The 21,524-nt window shown below is 36.6% G+C and overlaps 2 protein-coding genes across 5 annotated transcripts; both read right to left on the bottom strand.

The window, feature by feature from the left end:
* Positions 1 to 6,770: 6,770 nt before the first annotated feature.
* On the bottom strand, positions 6,771 to 10,809 carry LOC146531145 (ecdysone oxidase-like). The gene is made up of 4 exons (XM_085198438.1): positions 10,708 to 10,809; positions 9,955 to 10,027; positions 9,016 to 9,149; positions 6,771 to 8,498 (listed from the first exon to the last, which is right to left on the bottom strand). The coding sequence occupies exons 2-4, from the start codon at positions 10,025 to 10,027 to the stop codon at positions 6,918 to 6,920; spliced, it is 1,788 nt and encodes a 595-aa protein (XP_085054564.1). The 5' UTR covers positions 10,708 to 10,809; the 3' UTR covers positions 6,771 to 6,917.
* Positions 10,810 to 11,554: 745 nt separating this feature from the next.
* On the bottom strand, positions 11,555 to 19,020 carry LOC146531146 (ecdysone oxidase-like). 4 transcript variants are annotated; one of them, XM_085198450.1, is made up of 4 exons: positions 19,002 to 19,020; positions 16,284 to 16,356; positions 15,060 to 15,193; positions 11,555 to 13,984 (listed from the first exon to the last, which is right to left on the bottom strand). In XM_085198450.1, exons 2-4 carry the CDS (start codon positions 16,354 to 16,356, stop codon positions 12,404 to 12,406), a joined length of 1,788 nt encoding a protein of 595 aa, XP_085054576.1. In that variant the 5' UTR covers positions 19,002 to 19,020; the 3' UTR covers positions 11,555 to 12,403. The 4 variants fall into 4 exon arrangements, with proteins under 4 accessions (XP_085054576.1, XP_085054575.1, XP_085054574.1 ...); XM_085198449.1 differs by lacking the exon at positions 19,002 to 19,020 and adding an exon at positions 18,155 to 18,337; XM_085198448.1 differs by lacking the exon at positions 19,002 to 19,020 and adding an exon at positions 17,516 to 17,824.
* Between the last annotated feature and the right edge of the window lie 2,504 nt (positions 19,021 to 21,524).

Below are 21,524 nucleotides of genomic sequence, written 5' to 3' on the forward strand. Positions count from 1 at the left end.
TGTCATTTAAATGAACTCAAGGAATGAGTTTGCCCGCAAATATAAACCAATCCATATTTATACTTATACTTATAATAATCTGTATTTGTTTGTGATAAATGTGTATTTTAACCGACTTTCAAAAGAAGGAGGTTCTCAATTAAATATTTTCGATTCGATATTCGATTAATTACTTTGTTTTCGATTTCGTTATTGGATTATTCGATTCGATGTAGGTATGTTTTGTAATATGCAATCATTACAGTTATTTTACAAAGAATATTATAAATCCATACCCAAATCAATAATTTAACATTCAAAGCTGTTTCTGAACGAGTAAATTAAATTATTCTAGACATCAACATATTTGACTGTCAGTCAATTCTGGTTATTAAATAAATAATCATGTAGTTCAAGCGGGCGAAGCCACGGGGGGTGGGGCACTAGTGTTAAAATAAAAAAGTCTATATTTATTTAAACACAACATTAACAAAAATGCGGCATTGAGTTTCACCATTTAATACGCAGTGTAGGAAACAGAGTCTATGTATGCTTTATGCGGGATAAAGCGTTAAACAAGTATAAAAGATCGAAGTTGGGCACTGTGTCCATTCGAGAGCCATCCCAAACAACGCAGATGGCATCAACGGCGTCAGCTTGCTTCGGAAATGGACGTGAACTCGGTCGATGGTAGGTAATTGTCGTTTTTGGTGTCGAACGGGCGGCTACTGTTTACAACTATTCATTTGGTATTTTATATTGCAGGTCCTCGTAGTGCAGTGCTATGTTGTCACTGAAACTGAGCGGACTGCCTCCCTGCTGTGAGGGGAAAAGGTAAACTTGTTATTTTACTAAGTATATGAGGAAAGCAAAATAATATGTTTTGTATGCATTACAACTTGTGTAGCAACTGAGCCAAAACTTAAAACTTACTTGCAATTTTCATGAAATAAATTAAAAATCTTTTCAATTTCCGAAGTTGTTTTGAAACGTAAAAGCTTAATTAGCATGCCATCTCGAGGGAAAACTTTTTATTTAACAACCCAGTGAGGGAGCTCCGGAGAACTATCTACGGCGGCTGTGTCATTTATTAACGGCCCGGAACATCATAAAATATGAAAGTTTATGTTCTCAGTTAAAAGTTTCTCCGCTTCGTAGTCGCCGTGGTAGGCCTGCTTCGACGAAGTCGATTCTTGCGAGCGAGCTGTTATTGATAGGAAAATTAATAAAATCGGTGTTAATAATATTTTCTGTTAACTTTAATTATTTTTCTTTTTCAGTCCTGGACATGGCAGGGTAGACAGAGAGAACCATGTAGTGCTAAGACCTTCCGATCCGCATATCCCATTTCCTTATTATTAGAGCGACGACGACCACGACGGCCTCAATGATTGTTATGTTAGTCAAAAATTATTAATCCATAGTTATAAGACCATTTGTTATTGTTTCATATATATTTTTTCAGTTATGCTATTTGGTTTTTAGGATAATCTACCTATTGTAATATATTATGTTACAAGGAAGAGGAAATAATATCCTGATTTAAAAGACTACAAAACTGTCCGCGAGGTTCGAGCTCAAATTCCGCTACTTTATAATTTTTATATATTCTAAAACAGTACTTTTGTATGCTAAGTATGTAACAACATTTAAAAAACATTAAAAACACTTATAAAATATTAGCTTATATTATAAACAGGGATATATGGACAGTTCCCGGTACAATGCCGCAATGCAGCGTCACCGCCGCGCCGGCTCACTGATGCATCGTACATCCGAGCGTACCATTTCTGAATAATTCTGGTGACGTTTCGAAGGTTTCTTAATAAATTAGAATTTATTAAGAAATTTTTATTTATTTATTATAAGATCAATCCGTCTTGGCGGCCGAGAGCGACCGTGGTCCCACTTAACGTGACCTATCGTTTCCAGGGATGTTTTGAAAGGATTTTTGGCTTTTCCCTTATAGATATAGAAGGTATATCTATAAGTGGTCCTTTACTTACTTGGGCCTTGTTTTTTTTCATTGGATAATAAATACCTTACTGCGGACATTGGGTAATTATGCTTTTATAAAAACATCCTGCTTTTATATCACTGAACCCATCGGCGCAGACGCATATGCGTGTGACTGTAAACCCGACGGTCGCGGGTCAGCTCCTATTCAAATTTTCATGTTAGGGTTCATGTTATTCATATTAGGGGGAAAAAATATCTTCTCCTCCTCCTCATATCCTCGCCCCAGTAATGAGAATAAGGCATTATCTGTATAAAGATAATTCAACCCCTCGCACGGGGATCGATCTCACGATCATCGCGATTGCTACGAGTGTGGTAGGCTGGTGTGTATTATACTCGTATGACTTGGATATACTCGTACATGTTATAACGGCTTTAAGTATTTATACTTATTGTTAAGTAACTGTATATATAACTGTTGGTACAGGAGTGAGACCAGATTCATATTACTACGGTATTAAGGGATATTCGAAGTTATTAATGTGATAAAATGTGATATAAAAAAAATAATTAAAATTACGGTTCCGTACCTCAAAAAAGACGGAACCCTTATAAGATTACTGTAAGATCCGTCTGTCAGTATATTTGTCCGTCTGCCTAACAAGATCGCGTGGAGTCGAGCCCAGGGCGCTTGCAACATGATGTGTGTCGTGGCGCAGTTCCACAAGCGACGGTCGTTGGTTGGATTTCCAGGTGGGTGGTGAATGAAAAAAAACGTTATATATTTTAACATTTTCATTTCTTCGCTCTGGTTACAAGGCAAAAACGCCTCAAGAATTCGGCGGAAAATGGAGGACGGATATGTTTCAATGGGAACGGAGTGCCTTAACACTAATCTTGCTATGTTCGAGATACAGCGTGCATCAAAAAAAAACTAAGATTGCGGAGTGTCCTAACACTAATTTCCTCTGCCTACCTTACAAAACAGAAGTTCACCTAACACTTTTTGCGAAACAAAACGCCCAAGCGTATTCGTGCATGTTTGGTTTAAGCATTTTCGCAAGTGATCGAGCCATGTTGTAGAGCGGGTGGTTGCGGGCGGTTGCGGGCGGTTGCCAGCGGTTGCGGCATTCAACAGGCTTTCAGGCACTAATGCATTCCTGATGGCTCTATATGCACATGCAGTCGTAGGTACCACTTCTAAGAGCTTTTTTGTGCTTCCCACATTCAATAGCACTCTAAATTATGTTTCGAAACTGGTAGTTTTAATCGGTTTTGCTTGAAAATTTAAGTTTTTAGGTGTAATACAGATTGAGCTAGCCATGTCGTCGGTCTGTAGCGTACTTCTGGAAGTGTACTGACGGAGCCTGGACAGTGCACACACAAGAGGCGACCTAAATGTTTGCAGGTTGCTTTATTAATGTTAATATATATGAATGCTGCTGATACAAAGACACAATGCAACTCTTGTCTCTGCAATATTTATCATGGGGAGCGTGCTGGGGAACTGCACAGTACGTCCCACTCACCCTATTACAGTATCATCTACATTAATTCTGTCCGTAGATAAGACTAATACAACATTGACTAACAAAAAAGTTTCATTACAGAGACGTTGTTTTGTAAGAGCCTCATAAATACGGAGAGCTCACTCCATGATGATTATTTCCATTTGTTTTCGTTCTTTTCCGCCTCTTACATAAATAATGTGGAACAAGTAATGCTCTTTTCGTTTCGGGTCGGTGTGGCGTGGGAGTGACGTATACAGGTATAGCCATGAGGAACTCAAAATCTAGTGTCTTTCCTATTAAGACTCATCCCCATTTTCCTCCAAATACTGGACCGGACCAAATATAAAATATTTCTTTTCTACAAATGGGAATCGAAAACACCACCTGTAACGTTTTCAGGTACCTGTGTCGACTAGGCGACGCTTGTGCCCCTGCGCTACGCGTGGGCTCTCTCTGGGTTTTCGTTTGTTGTAATTTGTGAAAAAAATATTTAAAATATTTTACCAAATACCAAAGTTATCCGACCGAATTTAACGAATTCCAAGAAACGGCGTTCATTTTCGAGTTACTAACTGCAAGCAATGAATTAGGCTTTTTATTTAAAATGTTTATGAAATTTATGTTTTAATGAGAAAACACAAATTTCATCAATGGGCCAATAATAGTAGATTTTTGAAATATCTTAAGGAGAAGAAGCAATAAAGGACTTTCCAATAATGTCGCAAAGTCCACAACGCAACGCTATAATTCTTTTTAAATAAAACAATAGTTAAATAAAATAAAAAATAAAACTAATAAATGAATAGTAATGTAATGAGCACAAGCTCGACGTGTTTACTAGTAGTAGTGGAGACCAGCTCGATGGTGCAACAGCACTCATCACAGAAACCAACTGTATGTTTGTAGTTTTATTTTCGGAACACACGAGAAGTGCTCAATTAGTCTGACGTTTTATTTAAATTCAGTTTATAGCACTCTCACACTCTCGCCGCCTCGTTCCGCGGCTTTTAGTTATTTCGCCACTTAAATGTTGAAACATTGCAGAGGATTTAAAATAGTGTCTGGTTTTATAGGAGTGTGACGACCGTTTTGGTGTTGTTGTGAAGTGACTGTACGAAAACGGGCCGGAGGTTCGATTTTGTTAAAAATATATTTTTCACACACTTGTTGTTAAATGAAACGCGATATTTGGTTTCTTCCTACAGATAGTATCACAAAATTGTACATTTATCTCCTTAAATTATACCCAATTTTATTCCATAAGATCGTTATCGAGCTTGGAGACCGTCGAGAAGTCATGGCGCAGAAAAATTTGAAAGGAAGTGACCGCGTCACCATCACAATCCTACCCTTGTATGAATAGATGATGATTGGTTGGAATAGACGAGGGCGGCTGCGTCGAGGCCGGCGAGGATCGCAAATAATATTTATATTGGAAGGCCATTAGCGTCGCGTGTTAACGACGGCCTCGGCCCGCTTAACGAGAGCTGAAGCCACATAGACGTCTCAACAGTACGAGTGCCGTCCACTACACGTACGCAGTTAAAATAGGATCTATCTGTGAATAGCAAAACAAAACCCACTCATGTAGACTACTGTGGAGTGATGACACTTCAACAGCCCGTTGCTCCTAGGCTGCGACACGGTACTTCACCATTTTGCGGATTATCCCCGGATGTCAGGAGCTGGGGACTCGTTTACAGGAGTTGTCGGGTGTATTCGCTATTCATTTTTTCAATAGAAGTTTGTTATTTTCCTTTTAACAAAATCATTGGATAAAGATAAATGGAGTGCTTATTAATAAATGTTAGTATAAATGAGTAATGATGATGAAATGGAAATAAATAAGAATGTTGTATGTCATATGACACACACGACACGCCCGAGGTGATGTGGTTACCAGTCAAACCAAAGTTGAAAGTGGGGAACAGAGCGTCTCACTGGTCAACTCCGTATTAAAAAAAGTTAGAAATAAACCACGTACTTTTTTAATATATCTTTTTTTAAAACACGATAACGTCTCATACATAATTATTTACGTTCACAGATAGCCTAATCTATAAATACCTTGAAAAGTACATAAATAAAACACGAAGAATCAAGAAATAAAATAGTTTTAATTAATGTGTTAATTACAATGTAGTAGGTGTTTTGTTTGCTAAAAAATGGAACATAGAAATGGAAAGGAAAATTGAGTATGGTAAAAATGAAAATTAATTCTCTGTAGTGGGAACGAACGAACCCGCAACCTCGCCCTGCGCCATCAATGGACGCGCTCACGGCTGTCCCGTGACGTACAACCTCTAAAAATGTTAACGCTAAAAGACAATTCAAGTAATTAATATATTATGTCGGTTTATTCCCACTTTATTTCAATTTAGTTTTTTTAACTTCAAACTCTATCCCGCGTATAGCAGGATAGGCTTATAGAAGGAACCAAGGAATTAAACATCTCCTTATTTTCGAGACATTGCGTGTTGAGTGGCACAATTCAATGCCGCGCGTTGCCTCATTACCAGAGCGAGTAAGAGTAAATAAGAATAGTATTAACTCAATGACAGTACACGTGTTCACGTACAGTTTATTTAATTTATTTGGGTTCGGAATGAGGGGATTAGTATTCTGTAATTGAGGTTCTCCATTACGCACTAAACATACGCACATACATGTACTGGTCGTACATATATAACGATTGGGGCTGGCATCTTAACATTAACACATCAATGTATGTATGCATGACTATAGATAATTAAAGGAACAAACGGCATATTAGGTACATCATAATATTTTTATTATTTGTTTGGTTCTTCACATCTTATGTAGTCCTCTCAACCTTACAAAAGAATCAGTTGTAATTATAGGAATATTAGTTTTTGTAACTGATGACAATGTTGGTATTGTAAGTAATAGGTAGGGAAACCTAATTATAGCTAATTTTAATAAAAAAACAACGTGAAACAGTCATACCTTTTAAATATATATTTCTTACAATCTATATTACTTAATACCAATAAGTCATCAAACCTGCTCCAAAAAAATTGTAAAGAATAAAGCCTCTTCACTTTTTTCGCACAGAAGGATAAATAGAGATAACTAAGCTAAGCTTGGAGATCCACAACGCTGACCCACCCCACCACTGCGCCACAACAGCCGCAAAAGAAACATTCATTCATTTGTAAGTGTGCCTCGAGATTGTCTAGGTAAAGCAGGATGCAGCACCGTCGAGGATATACGAACTAGTGAGAACATGGCACACAGTGCCGTCTTCCATAGTTATGCTCGTTAACGTATATTGACGCATGAAAAAAGAACAACAACAACTATATATTATACGTATATTACAAATCTAAATACTCCCGATTTAAATGTCTTTTTAAGGAATTAACTACACATCGTGTATGCAAAATTGGCCAGACATTATTTAATTTTTACTTATATTAGAATTAAAAAGCTAAGTACAATTTAAATTCAATCGCCTATCTCTTCGCATGACTCTTCAGAATAGATGTTTTTACTGTCGTGCTCTCTATGGCCATAATGTCTACAAGGGTGGTCTTCCTTCACCATGTCGGAAAGTTTTTCAGCGATCATAATAACCGGTGCATTGATGTTTCCCCTCACGATTCTGGGCATGACACTGGCATCTCCCACGCGTAACCCTTTAATACCAAACACTCTTAGCTTACTGTCGACCACTGATCCCATAGGACAAGTGCATGAGTAGTGGAACATAGAAGACATCATACTCTGCACGAAGCATCTCCAATATTTTCTATTTCTTAAATCGAAGGGGGGACACTTCTCCAGCTTGAAATCTACAAAATCTCCATTTATACTTTTAAAATATGTAGAGTTAAGTACTTTATTATAATCCATTACATAATCAACCAAATTTTCTAAATCTTGCTTATCAGAAAACGTATTTGTTATAATTAGCGGTGAATCTTTCGGATTAGTACTTTTCAAAAGGACATGTCCTCGGGACTTTGGTCGCAAAATATTGAGGTTTCCAAAAATAATATTTCGGGTTTCAATGGCTTTTTGTATAAAAATGCAAATTGTTTTTTTTAATCCATAATTAAAATTGCACATTTGGTACGGTGCTGGAGAACCCTTAGACATGATCATATTAAACACTTGATATTCTGGACATAATTCAGATTCGTTTAAAGCCACATAACCAACGAAAAGAGGTGACGGAAATTTATGAGGGTCACTCGGAGGGGTTGGCGCGTCTGGTGGAGGAGTCTCTGTTCTGAACGCTGTTATAATTATAACATGATCTTGAAAATTGTAACCAACCGGTAAATCACTTTTCACAGGGATGTGTAATGATCGTAAATGTTTTCTCGGACCGATTCCCGAAAGCATGAGTAGTTTAGGAGTATTTATGGCTCCTGCTGATATGATGACCTCTTTTCTAGCTTTGATAATAATTATCTTATTATCATTCGTTATCGCCTTCACTCCTACCGCTCTTTTATTTTCAATTAATATTTTAACGACCATTGTAAGTTTCATTACGTGAAGATTAGGACGATCTTCGTTTGCCTTTAAGTTCGTCAAATAAGTTGTTTGTCTGACACCATCAGCAATTGTATAAAGCGGTAGAGTATATCCCTTTGTGTCTTCTCCATTAACATCAAGAAGTATTTTGTGCCCTATTTCCGCAAAAGCGTCCAAATAAGGTTTAATTACATTTTCTCTATCTTCTCTTGTAATACCTAGGAAACCTTTCGTACTATGATATTCTTTATAGGGTGATCTAAGTATATCTGGATTTTCCAATTTTTCACTCTTTAAGAAATATGGCAAAATATTAGTGTAATTCCATGAAGAATCACCTGTAATTCGTGCCCAATTATTATAATCTTCAGGACAGCCCCGAACATACATCATGTAGTTGACGCTACTACCACCTCCGAGGACGCGCCCACACGTAATGTTTAGGGCTTTTATCGTGTGATCTTGGGCTGTGCGGTGATCATTCACTGATGTGAAGTTCCAGTCATATTTTGTATGAGGCAAGTTTGCAAATAAGCCGGGTATCTAAAACCAAATTACAAGATGTTCTTAAGTTAATAATTAAATAATATAATATACGACTGCATAAGTCTGACTGTAAACGCGACTGGTTGAGCGTTCGATCCCCACTCGAGGAAATAAAACATGCCCTGGTGTCGAAGTAAAGCGCGGCGTTAAGTTCCGCCACTCAACACGCAATGCCATCAAAATTCAACGGAAAGTGGAGAACCTAGTTCTAGTCTTAACACTAGGTTCCCTCCTGCCCTGCTGTGAGCGGGACACAGCGTAAAGCTATTTATATAAAATTACAAATGTTAATTAAAATTGTTTAAATACTGTACTTGTGACTATAATTCGTTTATTATATTCTTACATAATACAAGGATTTAGGTTCAAGATTTATTAAATAAAACAAAACAACAGAATAATAAAGTAACAACACGCAATTTACATTAAGCAACATAATAATCACCTGCAAACCTTTATAACAAAAATTTATATGTGAGATTTTTTGTTATATGTGAGATAAAGTAATACTTACAATGCTCTCAGTTGGTGCATCATCTCCTGCATCGACCACCAGCACCTCGGAGTGCGGACACTCTGACAGCCGGTCCGCGATCACAGCGCCGGCGGAACCCGCGCCCACTATCACGAAGTCATATTCTAGGATGTCTGTGGACAGGTAACATACAGATTAACGTTGAGTTACGGACAGAACTGACTGCGGCGGCAACCCACAAACAATGGCTCAGTTGCTCTCCTGCGCAAACTGTCTGTATGCTTGCTCGTTTGTCGATCTGACTCTGGCAACGGATAATGCAATCAGTGTGGCTAAACTTTGGCAAACATCAATTTGAACAATCCAATCATATGTCACGAAGAAGAAGAAGAAGAGAATCTAATTTTAAGATATTCTGTGGATCGAAAAACTTTTAATTTATTCTAACCACTTCCAGACATTGCGTGTTGAGAGTTGTTGAGTGGTCGTTGAACTCTAACGTCGTGCTTATTCGACATGAGTGAAGAAATGAAAATATAACATTTTTTATAATTTCTTTTTCATATTTTTTTTTAGTATAAATTCCTTTTATGTATTTTTAGATATTTTCCTGATACTTACAATAATATATTTTTTTAAATATAATATGATGATTAATTCAATTGAAGAAAACGACTTGTTATTTATTTCATAATTTGATTTCCTTTTCTTATTTTTAAATATATATTTTTTTATCTTTATAAATAAATTATAGAGGCTGTAGTGGCGCAGCGGCCAAACGTCTGACTGTTGTAAATGCGATGATTGTGGGTTCGATTCCCTCTCGGAAAGTACGGCGTTGAGTTCCACCACTCAACATGAAATATCTTGAACTCAACACGCAGAAGCAGTATCTTAACACTAAGTTCCCTCTGCCTGCCCCAATAGTTACATATTATGCGGGATAAATAAACGTATTGTTTAATATTTATTTAATACCTTCAACACTCGCAAGAACAGGAAAAATGCATGTAGCTAGCAAGCTCGTCACAATGACAAGGGCGGTCCTCATCTAAAAGGAAATGTCTAAATTATTACTAAGGTATATTTTTCGATCAACTGTTTATTAAACTTTTCAGCGGTGTATAGTTGATCGATGAGTATATTAAGAAAATTAATAATTTCCATCAAAAATAAATTCTGCCATTGAATAGTTTATATACGAATATATGCAGGTACTTAGAGTATTAATCTCTATCTACAGCTACTATCTACTAATATAATAAAGCAGAAGAGTTTGTCTATTTAAATGCTAAGATCTCTGGAACTACTGGTCCAATTTACTTCCGTTTTGTTTTGTAAGAAAGCTGCATTCTTCAGAAGTGCTATAAGCTATATAACATTAACGTGTCGGTTGACGCAAGTCAGCGACGTGTTGTTCTGGTCAAAGTGAGGAGATGAAACCACACACACACTCCACAGTCGTCACTACACTGCGCCGCGGTGTAGTAAAGTATGTACTATAATTACGACCTTGCGATAAATGCTCGTATCAGACGGACTGTGTGCAAAGAGTGTGGGTTCGTTCCGAATTGAGCTAATGTATATTTACATAGATTAAACATATTTTTGATTAATCAAAAGAATGGGCCTAAAGCAACGGAATGATAAGTATTTTTTAATCACATTTTTTTTCTTACACTTTTTCCATAACCTTCGTAATAATAAAATTAATATATAAATAAAACTTACTTCCTTCAAGTGAAATATAATTCCTTACCGCTGTGACAACAGACATCCGGCCACAGTGCCGTTTCAGACACAACTATCCCCTCACTTTTGTAAGACAACGCTTATATACTTTTCATTGCAATTTTATTTTTAACTAGCGGACGCGCGCAGCTTCGCTTGCGTAATTAGGGGTGAATTCTAATAAACCACGAAACATGTGTTCAATGAAATATTTTTGAGAGTCTAAATTTAAAATTTTATAAAAATCGGTGGCGATGTAAAGATTTTTCCATACAAACTTTCAACCCCTTATTTGCACCCTTAGGGGGAGAATTCTAGAAAACGACGAAACACGTGTTCAATTAAATGCTTTTAAAAATCTAAATTTCAAATTTTATAAAAATCGGTGCCGATTTAATTTTTTTTCCATACAATCTTTGAACCCCTATTTCACCCCTTTAGAGTTAAAATTTTTCAAAATCCCTTCTTAGTGGATGTCCAGATTACGAAAGTAAACATCTGTCCAAATTTCACGTTTCTACGCACAGCGGTTACGGCTCAGTCAGTGAGGACAAGTCCTTTTATATATATAGATAGATGGTTCCGAACCTTAAAACAAAAAATGGAATCCTTGTAAGATCACTATGTTGTCCGTCTATGAAGACCGTTTATCGCACGATCACGTGGAGCTAGAGAGAGTGGAGTAGCAAGCTAGAGAAAAGAAAAGAGGAAGAAAATATAACATTAACTATAATATTGTAACAGGTAATACCCGCATTACGAGAATAATACCACTCGCTATTTGAAATGTTTGTACTTAATTAACAGTAATAATTTGTGATGATAATTATAATTAAAAAACATAATTAATAATAATTCTGTATTAGCATATAAAGTATAGTACTTTTATTATTTTTAAGTATAATAATTTGATATCGAGAAATGGAACGTGTTTAAATATAAATAGTAAAAGTGGGTGATGGTATTTTAAAAAGAGTGTAAAGTAGCATGTATCAATTACACGATGTCCAGAAATGTGTAAACACTTAGAATATAAACACAGTTATAAACGCTTGCGTCCCATTGAAGAACTCTCGCGAATGGCGAGACCTTCGTCACAATCTCCTCCTCCTCCAGAGTCTTCAAACTAGGTTCCTAGCATGCTGTGTGCCGTGTGCGGGATATAGCGTGCAGCTGAAGATGATGACGATAATGATGCTGATTATATCAGCTAAATAAAGCAAATTAAAAAAATAACAAAAACCCCGACTGCATAAAACTAAAAAGAATAAAAAGCTTGTTCTTCCAATAGTTTATTAGGATTAATTCGGGATTCCTGGTAAAGATTTAATTGATTGAAAAATTACTTATAGTTCCCGATTTATTTCATGTTGTAAGTTGCTGTTTGTAAGCTGTACTTAGTAATGTGTATATGAAAGATTAAAGAGGTAATTAAAAAATGACAAATATATCATAATATTTTTGAATATAATAAGAAAATATTATCTTCGGTCCCTTTCATCTCATATAAATACCTACACTCTCTAATTTAAAACTATTTATTAAGTAATTACAAATAAACATTTAGATTTGGTTCTAAGGAGCGACAGTTACGTCGTTATACAAAACAATATTAATGTCATCTTAATCCACTTAAAATGGCCAAACATATAAATTTTATTTATGTAAGAATAAACAGGCTAAGTACAATTTATGTTCAATCTTCTGCCTCTTCGAATAACTTCTCAGAAAAACTGTTTTTACTGTCGTGTTCTCTATGGCCATAAGGTCTACAAGGGTGGTCTTCCTTCACCATGTCGGAAAGTTTTTCAGCGATCATAATAACCGGTGCATTGATGTTTCCCCTCACGATTCTGGGCATGACACTGGCATCTCCCACGCGTAACCCTTTAATACCAAACACTCTTAGCTTACTGTCGACCACTGATCCCATAGGACAAGTGCATGAGTAGTGGAACATAGAAGACATCATACTCTGCACGAAGCATCTCCAATATTTTCTATTTCTTAAATCGAAGGGGGGACACTTCTCCAGCTTGAAATCTACAAAATCTCCATTTATACTTTTAAAATATGTAGAATTAAGTACTTTGTTATAATCCATTACATAATCAACCAAGTTTTCTAAATCTTGCTTATCAGAAAAAGTATTTGTTATAATTAGCGGTGAATCTTTCGGATCAATACTCTTTAGAAGGATACGTCCTCGTGACTTTGGTTGCAAAATATTGAGGTTTCCAAAAATAATATTCCTGGTTTCGATAGCTTTTTGTATATAAATGCATATAGATTTCTTTAATCCATTATTAAAATTGCACATTTGGTATGGTGCTGGAGAACCCTTAGACATGATCATATTAAATACTTGATATTCTGGGCAATATTCAGATTCGTTTAAAGCCACATAACCAACGAAAAGAGGTGACGGAAATTTATGAGGATCACTCGGAGGGATTGGCGCGTCTGGTGGAGGAGTCTCTGTTCTGAACGCTGTTACAACTACAACATGATCTTGAAAATTGTACCCAACCGGTAAATCACTTTTCACAGGGATGTGTAATGATCGTAAATGTTTTCTCGGACCGATTCCCGAAAGCATGAGTAGTTTAGGAGTATTTATGGCTCCTGCTGATATGATGACCTCTTTTCTAGCTTTGATAATAATTATCTTATTATCATTCGTTATCGCCTTCACTCCTACCGCTCTTTTATTTTCAATTAATATTTTAACGACCATTGTAAGTTTCATTACGTGAAGATTAGGACGATCTTCGTTTGCCTTTAAGTTCGTCAAATAAGTTGTTTGTCTGACACCATCAGCAATTGTATAAAGCGGTAGAGTATATCCCTTTGTGTCTTCTCCATTAACATCAAGAAGTATTTTGTGCCCTATTTCCGCAAAAGCGTCCAAATAAGGTTTAATTACATTTTCTCTATCTTCTCTTGTAATACCTAGGAAACCTTTCGTACTATGATATTCTTTATAGGGTGATCTAAGTATATCTGGATTTTCCAATTTTTCACTCTTTAAGAAATATGGCAAAATATTAGTGTAATTCCATGAAGAATCACCTGTAATTCGTGCCCAATTATTATAATCTTCAGGACAGCCCCGAACATACATCATGTAGTTGACGCTACTACCACCTCCGAGGACGCGCCCACACGTAATGTTTAGGGCTTTTATCGTGTGATCTTGGGCTGTGCGGTGATCATTCACTGATGTGAAGTTCCAGTCATATTTTGTATGAGGCAAGTTTGGAAAGAGGCTGGGTATCTAGAACAAAATAACATTTGTATTAAACTATGAAATAATATTGGGTATATTATTATAATATAACGCGTGACAGTATCTTTAGTTATATATAGGAAGCCAGTCGTGGCGCAAGGGCACAAAGTGTGATTTTAAACGCAACTAGTTTAATTGGTGGCAATATTTAAATGTATATTTCCATTTCTTCGCTCTGGTGTCGAGGCAAAGGCGTAGCACTGAGTTCCGCCACACAGTACTCAATATAGATTATATAGAATAGAGTGTCTGAACACCAGGTTCCCTCTGCCTTCCCTGCTGTGTGCGGGATGTAATGTGGAACTGATCTGTTTTTTTTTAAATTATAATAATAGGTAACGTGACATTTAAAAGAAGTACTTACTTAAGAACCTACACTATTTCATTTACCATAGATTGTATGCCGTAAAATTGAAGAAGATAAAAAGCTACACTAATTAAATATTGCAATTGGTGGGTAATAGCTTCGATTCCCACCAGAGGATATAAAATATTTAATATTTTCATTTTTTTGTTCTAGTCTCGAGATAGATCAGGCAATAGCTCCAGAATTAGATAGAAAGTTGAGAATAGAAGTGTTTTAACAGAAACGGAGTGTCTTTACACTAGGTCACCAGAGCCCTCTGCCCTGTGATGTAAGGTATGCCTTGTAAAGCTGGACAAATATGAAAGCTTCAAGGGAGAAAATCATAGGGAGAAAAGTAGAACATTCCCACCTGCGACTTAGGCGAGGGTGACCAGCGCGGGTGGCAATGTCCTACATTTCTCTCGGGTAGCGGTAGCGTATACGATTTTTTGTCTCATCTGGAAAAAATCTCATCTCGAAAGAGAGTATATGTACTTTTGTTCTTCGTAGTACAAGAAGCGAACTTTTCATAGAGGTGGGGAAAAATATGAGTTTAAGTGTAAACGTTTAGCTCAGTAGATATAACACGATGGTGGCATTGTTTCGACATGCCAGAAGGTGGCAGTGAGATGTAATATCTTAAAACTGAATTCCCTCTGCCTACCTTACTGTATGTTGGATATAGCGTGGAAATAAAAAAAAGATAAAACTACTTACAATGCTCTCAGTAGATGGATCATCTCCAGCATCGACCACCAACACCTTGAAGTGGGGACACTCAGACAGCCTGTCCGCTATGACTGCGCCGGCAGAACCCGCGCCTACTATCACGAAGTCATATTCTAGAATATCTGTTAAAAGGTAACGTACGGATTAATGACAGAGTGCGACGTAGAGTTACGCCATCAACACTGTACGTCGTCTACCAGACCGAGGAAATAAAAAAAAATATAATCATTCTCCAGTGTTGCGATTGATGTCACAACCATTGCCACGACAGCATCTATTATTTATCTATAACAATATTTGAATCTGACTGCCAAGAAAGTCTCTCGTATTTTTTTATTTCCTCGAATCTCGGATGGTCAAACCATGGAGGTAAGGTTCGTCTTGATAAATTAATTTTTAACGAAAGGAAAAAGCGACTTCGACCGAAAAGAAAAAAAAACGAACTAAAAAGTTTTAAAAAAAATTACAAAGATTTTATAATTTTGAAGTCAGTGCCAAGTAAAACAAACAGGCTTAGTAATTAGATATTGTGATAAGGTTGTTGTAGCATTGGCTGCGGTACAGAAGTGGCTGTCCTATGTAAAGCTTCGATATTAATTAGGTATTATTTTTATGCAAACTAACATTTTGGCATATTGACAAGAATATACATACAAAATATTCGGGCCAATTGGAAACCTCTCCCTTTTTTGAAATCGTTTGAAAATGAGAATGTCCTCTTTTTTGAAGTTGGTTGAAAAGAAATGTAATGAGAGGACCAAATTAAAATGAGACCACACGGCAATCACCAGCTTTCAGATAAAAAAAGAATCATCAAAATCGGTTCACCCAGCCAAAGGTTACTAATTAATTAATTATTTACAGAGAGCCCCTTATTTTTATTCTTTTAATTCTATACACTATTAAACAGTATATTTTTACATATGAGTATTTCTGAATAATTATTTTCTGAGCCCGTCGTAGCGGAGTTGGACTGTGTGTACGTGTGTGTGTGTGTGTGTGTCTAACCGCGACGGTCATTATTTAATATGTCCGTTTCTTCACTCTGGTAACAAGACAATGCGCAACGTCGAGTGCCGCCGCTCTATGCGCAAAGTCTCGCTATGAAAATGGGAGTGTCTTATTACTAGCCTAGTACGAGTATAATTATATAGGCGTAGGACCTACTGCCTATCTTAGCAGCAGTAAATTAAAAAAATAAACATTATTTACCTTTAAAAGTTGCAAGAACAGGAAAAACGCATGTAGCTAAGAAGCTCGTCACAATGACAAGGGCGGTCCGCATCTAAAACGATTTGTCAAAATTATTTATTAAAATTTCTGGGAATGTAGAGAAGCGCTAAGATTCCCGAAATTATTACGACAATAGAAATATAAACCAGAGTTTACACAAGAAAATAATAAAAATTGGAAACAAATAAATTTTGCTATTATATTTTTAAATGAATGATTTTTTAATATTTTAGATCATAATCATAATCAATGTGGATTATAAAAATAGTGTAATTGGTTTTTAAAAAAACATTACAAAAATTATGTGGCTGAACGAGGTTCGCCTTTCGTGTCATGTAACAAGGTAAAACTATCTGTCTATTAAAAAACTAAGAAATAAGACCGAAAAAGTAATGGATTTAAAAAAAAAACATTTTAGCAAAAACTTTCAAGGGCAGTAGCAAAAAAAAAATTACTCGTATTTTTTCCAAAAATATGTTTAAAAACCTCTTGTATTTATACAGAATAATTACAAAAAAAATCATAAGGCAAGCAGAAAGACTTGTATTGAGAGAGCGAGGGTTTTGTACCAATTTCAGGACGGTGCGACAAGAAGTACATTTATAAAAGACAAATTTAAGTTTGCAGATATACTACATATTCTCACTTCTTTCATAATTGTAGGTTCAAGTTTTCCTTTCTCGGTCAATTTCACACAAAAAGGCAGCAAAAACGATTCATAAACGCTCGTATCATTTGCGTCAACCAAAAGTCTGATTTGTTTCCGCTCCAAGGGAGCTGTACTGTAGCTATAGAGCTTGAATGTCCGCACAACAACAACAAGTCGACAGATGGACATGGATGGACAGTCTCTCACTCTCTTGCTCACGTAGTACGGGGGACACGTTAACGCCGCACATATAATTGTCTGCGTCATTTACTATTATTTAATTTAAATAGTAACTTGCATACTAATTATTAGTATAAAACAACAGTTACTTCGTCAGCCTCCGTCTGTTTGGTTGAACGCGATAATCTCAGGAACTACTAATTCAAGTTGAGAGTAGTCTTCTCAGCGAGCATAGCTATAGACTATATTACATCCAGTAATTATTGCGATGACCCACTGTACTAGCTCAGCACTAGCGCTCTGTCTACCGGAGCGAGTGGAGTGTCTCAACACTGGCCTCTGCCAACATTGCTTTACGCGGGATAACTTTGTATTGACTCACCTCGTAGCTTGTTTTTAGCCGAATAATATCTTCATAAGATCAAAATGACTTCCTACGTCCCACAGTTACTTCCACAAGTACACTTCAAACCACAATGATAAAATGCCTAAACGATGTCTCATATATTTAAATACAATAACTTCTTAAAATCTTTATTAACTATAATTATTAATGAACAAATAAAGTAATTAATATGTATTTGCTTGTAAAGCAGCCATTTGTTTTATATAAGCGACAACCATTAAGATATTTGTTCGTGTCCGTTAACGGCAAGCAACTATCATATACTCGTATGCGAGCAAACAACCGTCTGTAACTTTTGAATAGATTCAGTATTGGAACTACTCGTATGTATTTCAAATACATATTTCATCTTTTAAGTATAGTCTCACTTTGTGACATGTTACAGTCACACGAGCTTCACGCTGTATCACGCTGTATCACGCACACAGCACGCACACAGCACGCACACAGCACGCACAGGGTAGGCAGACGGAACCTAGTGTTAAGACACTCCTCACACTCCCCACTTTCCGCCGAATTCTGGAGGCCTTTATAGTGTCTAATTTCGCGTTTTTTGCTATTTAAGGCTATTAATTTTTATGATATAACCACAAATGTATAATGTTCAGATACTACCTGTAGATGCTAACTCCCAAATGTCTATAGTAATAAGTCTAGATTAACCGGAAGTAGCCTATTAATTTGGATTATAATATTTCTGAGTGTGTGTAGGCTGTCTAAATCACATATAATCTTAAATCAGCTTTATATTCGAAATATTCTAGACAGTTCTAGTTAAAAGACCCGGCGAGAAACTCAACAGTTGTTCCTTACAATATACGAGTACATTGTTTATACAGTACAGTAGGTACAACACCATTAGTTATTCATTAGTTATTTAAATATATTGTACTAATACTATTAAAATGTCGAAGTCACGACTTCCTATAAATAACAACGAAATCATTGTCAACCTATTAGTACCTATTAGTACTATTAGTTGTTTTTAGCTTTTCTGTGTATTCCGCACCTAGCAGGTGAGCTGAGGTGAGTGGCTAGGTAGGAAGAGGGAACCTAGTGATAAAACGATCCGTTTCCTATTTCCTGCCGAAGTTTCGAGACATTGTGTTTTGTGTGGCAGAATTCAACTCTCCCAGAAATCTACCAGAGGGATGAAATAAAAATATTAAATAACTTATTTCCTTTCATTTATTTTAGTGTAGTGTAGTGTAGCAATACTCGTGTGAGCGGGCCGGTGTGGCACGCGAGGCGAGCACCCACCACACCTGTCACCTGTCACTGTCACGAGGTTAGGTTAAATTTAATTTCCTATTATAGGAACATTTCGCTAGTTTCAACGCCACGACTGCCCAAAACTAAAGTTCTTTATAGCTTTAGAATAGATGCGGAAGTAGAGCAGTTATGGCAAACGATTTTAAATATCTGTTAATTATCAATAAATGACTGTATTATAGGTACTTACATTACAAGAAACCCCCCTCCAGAAATTCGTGAATCTCTCAAAAAGTATTGACCCAATTTTAGTTTTTTTAGGCTATTCACAAACAATTAAGAAACAACTGCTCGGAAGCATACATAAGTAATAAAACTGATAACCTCCTTTGTCGACAGAGCGGACTACTAGGTGTCAAGTGGCGACGATTGCGGCGTTGGGGACCGCCACCCAACACGCCATGTCCGGAACGTCGAGAGGTGGAGGACGGAACTACAAATAGCTACGTGGAATGTAAGAGGAGGGATGGAAGAAAAGATGAATGAAATGAGCAAAGCAGTTGCGAGGGAGTGTTAGGTCAGTGTGGTGACAAGAGAATAAACGAGGCTGGAAAACTTATATATTATATTGGAAATTTCCAATCGTGACATACAAATGCTTGTCACGATGTTTGACCATAAACAATTCCACGTGTATACATGGGAGCGAACGGAAGGGAGTTCTGTAAATATCCTCTTAATATCATTAATTTAACATAGAGGTTGATTTTAATAAACACGTTAAAATCTATAGTAATCATTTTATTTATTTTTGTAAACAGAAGGTACACACCAGCCGCGGTCGGGGCGGTCGGCCCTGCGTGACTCGCTCGAGCTTTAAATCTGATAACATCTGTAAAGCGATCGACGATAGCGTCTATTTACACATTTTCAATGATTACTTAAATAAAATAAACACTTGTTGTATTTAAACTGTATAGTAAGCTTCACGCTTTTTCCCGCAGAGCAGGGTAAGTAAAGGGAACCTAATATTAAAACACTCCATTCCCCACCCACTTTAGATACAGGCGAGCATCGAGACGTAAAGCGTACCATATACTCATATACAGATGTATGTACTCGTACATAAACAACAACAGCTCGCTTCATGCGCCGCAGTAGTTTTGGTAACAATGTAAAAAGAAACTAGCAACCAAGTATAAGTATTTGCTTAGAAAATATTCCAGCAATAAGAGGCAGAGAGGCAGCTTGTGCAATATACAATTGGCCAGCTCCAGACCGAGGACAAACTTGGAAATATTAATGAAATAACAAAGTTCCACAGCCAAGTAAAATGACTTTGCAAAGGATAGCATATACATATGCCATAGCTTATGACATGTCGCTTTGCTTATTAATTATTATACATAATTGGGTTATCCAACACAAAAATAATGTTTTAATTCGAACATGTAGTTCACACTTCAGCTGTATAATATGAGTACAGATACATGTTTAATCTATATTTATAGAAGGACGGGTAAGAGCACGCACACGCACAGCCGTTACTGCTTATGGTAGTAACGTTTTAACTTTAAACAATCTCCATTCACTTATATAAGTATAGTTATCAAAATTTCCATAGAAATGAAGCTGTAAACCTTCCTTAAGTAGTAATGGGTTCATTTCCCGCCGTCGCACGCCGGCTGGTGCCAACAAGACGTTGCCTGTAATTGAACCCTTCATCAATCCCGATCGTCTCTAGAAGGCGCCGCGCAACAAACTACAAAGTAAACGCTAATAGCAACGAGATGCAAATGTTTCCTAGTGTTTTCATGAATTTTAAACTACCTCGATGGCTCGTCTGCTTTATTTAAAGCGGAAATAATATTGCATACAACCAATACGCCCCGGCTTCTTTTGGATAAATTGTATTATGGCTTATTATTATTATTATAGGCACAGCGCTTATAATTGTCCAGGGCTGGTAAGGTAATTGTGCCGTGAGCACACACACTTTCCTAGTGACGTTAGTGTGTCGCGGCGGTTGTGGCGGAGTGTCTTAACACTAGGTTCCCTCTGCCTGCCCAGCAGGCTGTGGCTACAGCGGGAAGCGAAAAAAAAGTATAAGTATGAATTACTACAATATTTTTATAGCTTCACGCTGTATCCCGCACACAGCTACAATAAATAATATTTATAGTAGTAATCAATAATTTTGTTACATTATGCATGTATGTAAGTATGTATACAATATAAATAAAATTAACTTTACTTCCTTATAGGACCCGACGAGATTACTGCTTATATTTTTTTTAAATATTTTATCACATCAATTAATCCAATAAATATTTGTTTACGTTTTAACGCGACGCCGTGCACAGTGAACAAACACTCTTGACACACTTACACATCTTAACAAAGGAATTAAGTTAAATTATATATTGCGAGTATTTAAAAACTATAGACATGCACCGAGCTAACAACTTCGGTCAGCGTGCCCTAATATTTTATAATATGTATATGCGGAATGTCTTCAAGTTCGAGGGGAAGTATGGAGTGTCTTGGCACTAGGTCTCTCTGATATTGTAATAACATAATAGCATTAGATTAACTAACAATTACACTACTTCTTAAGTAAAATTAACGCGGGCCCAACGTTATTCATAAATGAACCCATTATTGTACAAATGCAGTAGAAACTATTGTGTTGCAGCAGATTAAATAGTGTTAGTAGCGAGTGCATGGGACCTGACTTGCTAAAAGAAACTCATATATATCTAGATGTAAGTAT

The sequence above is a fragment of the Heliconius melpomene genome, chromosome 15 (genome assembly GCF_056956725.1).
Source record: "Heliconius melpomene rosina isolate 202511_hmr_F chromosome 15, ASM5695672v1, whole genome shotgun sequence".
Classification (NCBI taxonomy): Eukaryota; Metazoa; Arthropoda; class Insecta; order Lepidoptera; family Nymphalidae; genus Heliconius; species Heliconius melpomene.

What these genes read in the sequence shown, in the direction of transcription:
- LOC146531145 (XM_085198438.1), bottom strand. Translation starts at nt 10,027, where the DNA reads ATGAGGACCGCCCTTGTCATTGTGACGAGCTTGCTAGCTACATGCATT. An exon ending in TGTTCTTGCGAGTGTTGAAG is followed by an intron (nt 9,150 to 9,954) that starts GTATTAAATAAA and finishes ACCTGTCCACAG; the next exon opens with ACATCCTAGAATATGACTTC. An exon ending in ATGCACCAACTGAGAGCATT is followed by an intron (nt 8,499 to 9,015) that starts GTAAGTATTACT and finishes ATTTGGTTTTAG; the next exon opens with ATACCCGGCTTATTTGCAAA.
- LOC146531146 (XM_085198447.1), bottom strand. An exon ending in TGTTCTTGCAACTTTTAAAG is followed by an intron (nt 15,194 to 16,283) that starts GTAAATAATGTT and finishes ACCTTTTAACAG; the next exon opens with ATATTCTAGAATATGACTTC. An exon ending in ATCCATCTACTGAGAGCATT is followed by an intron (nt 13,985 to 15,059) that starts GTAAGTAGTTTT and finishes ATTTTGTTCTAG; the next exon opens with ATACCCAGCCTCTTTCCAAA.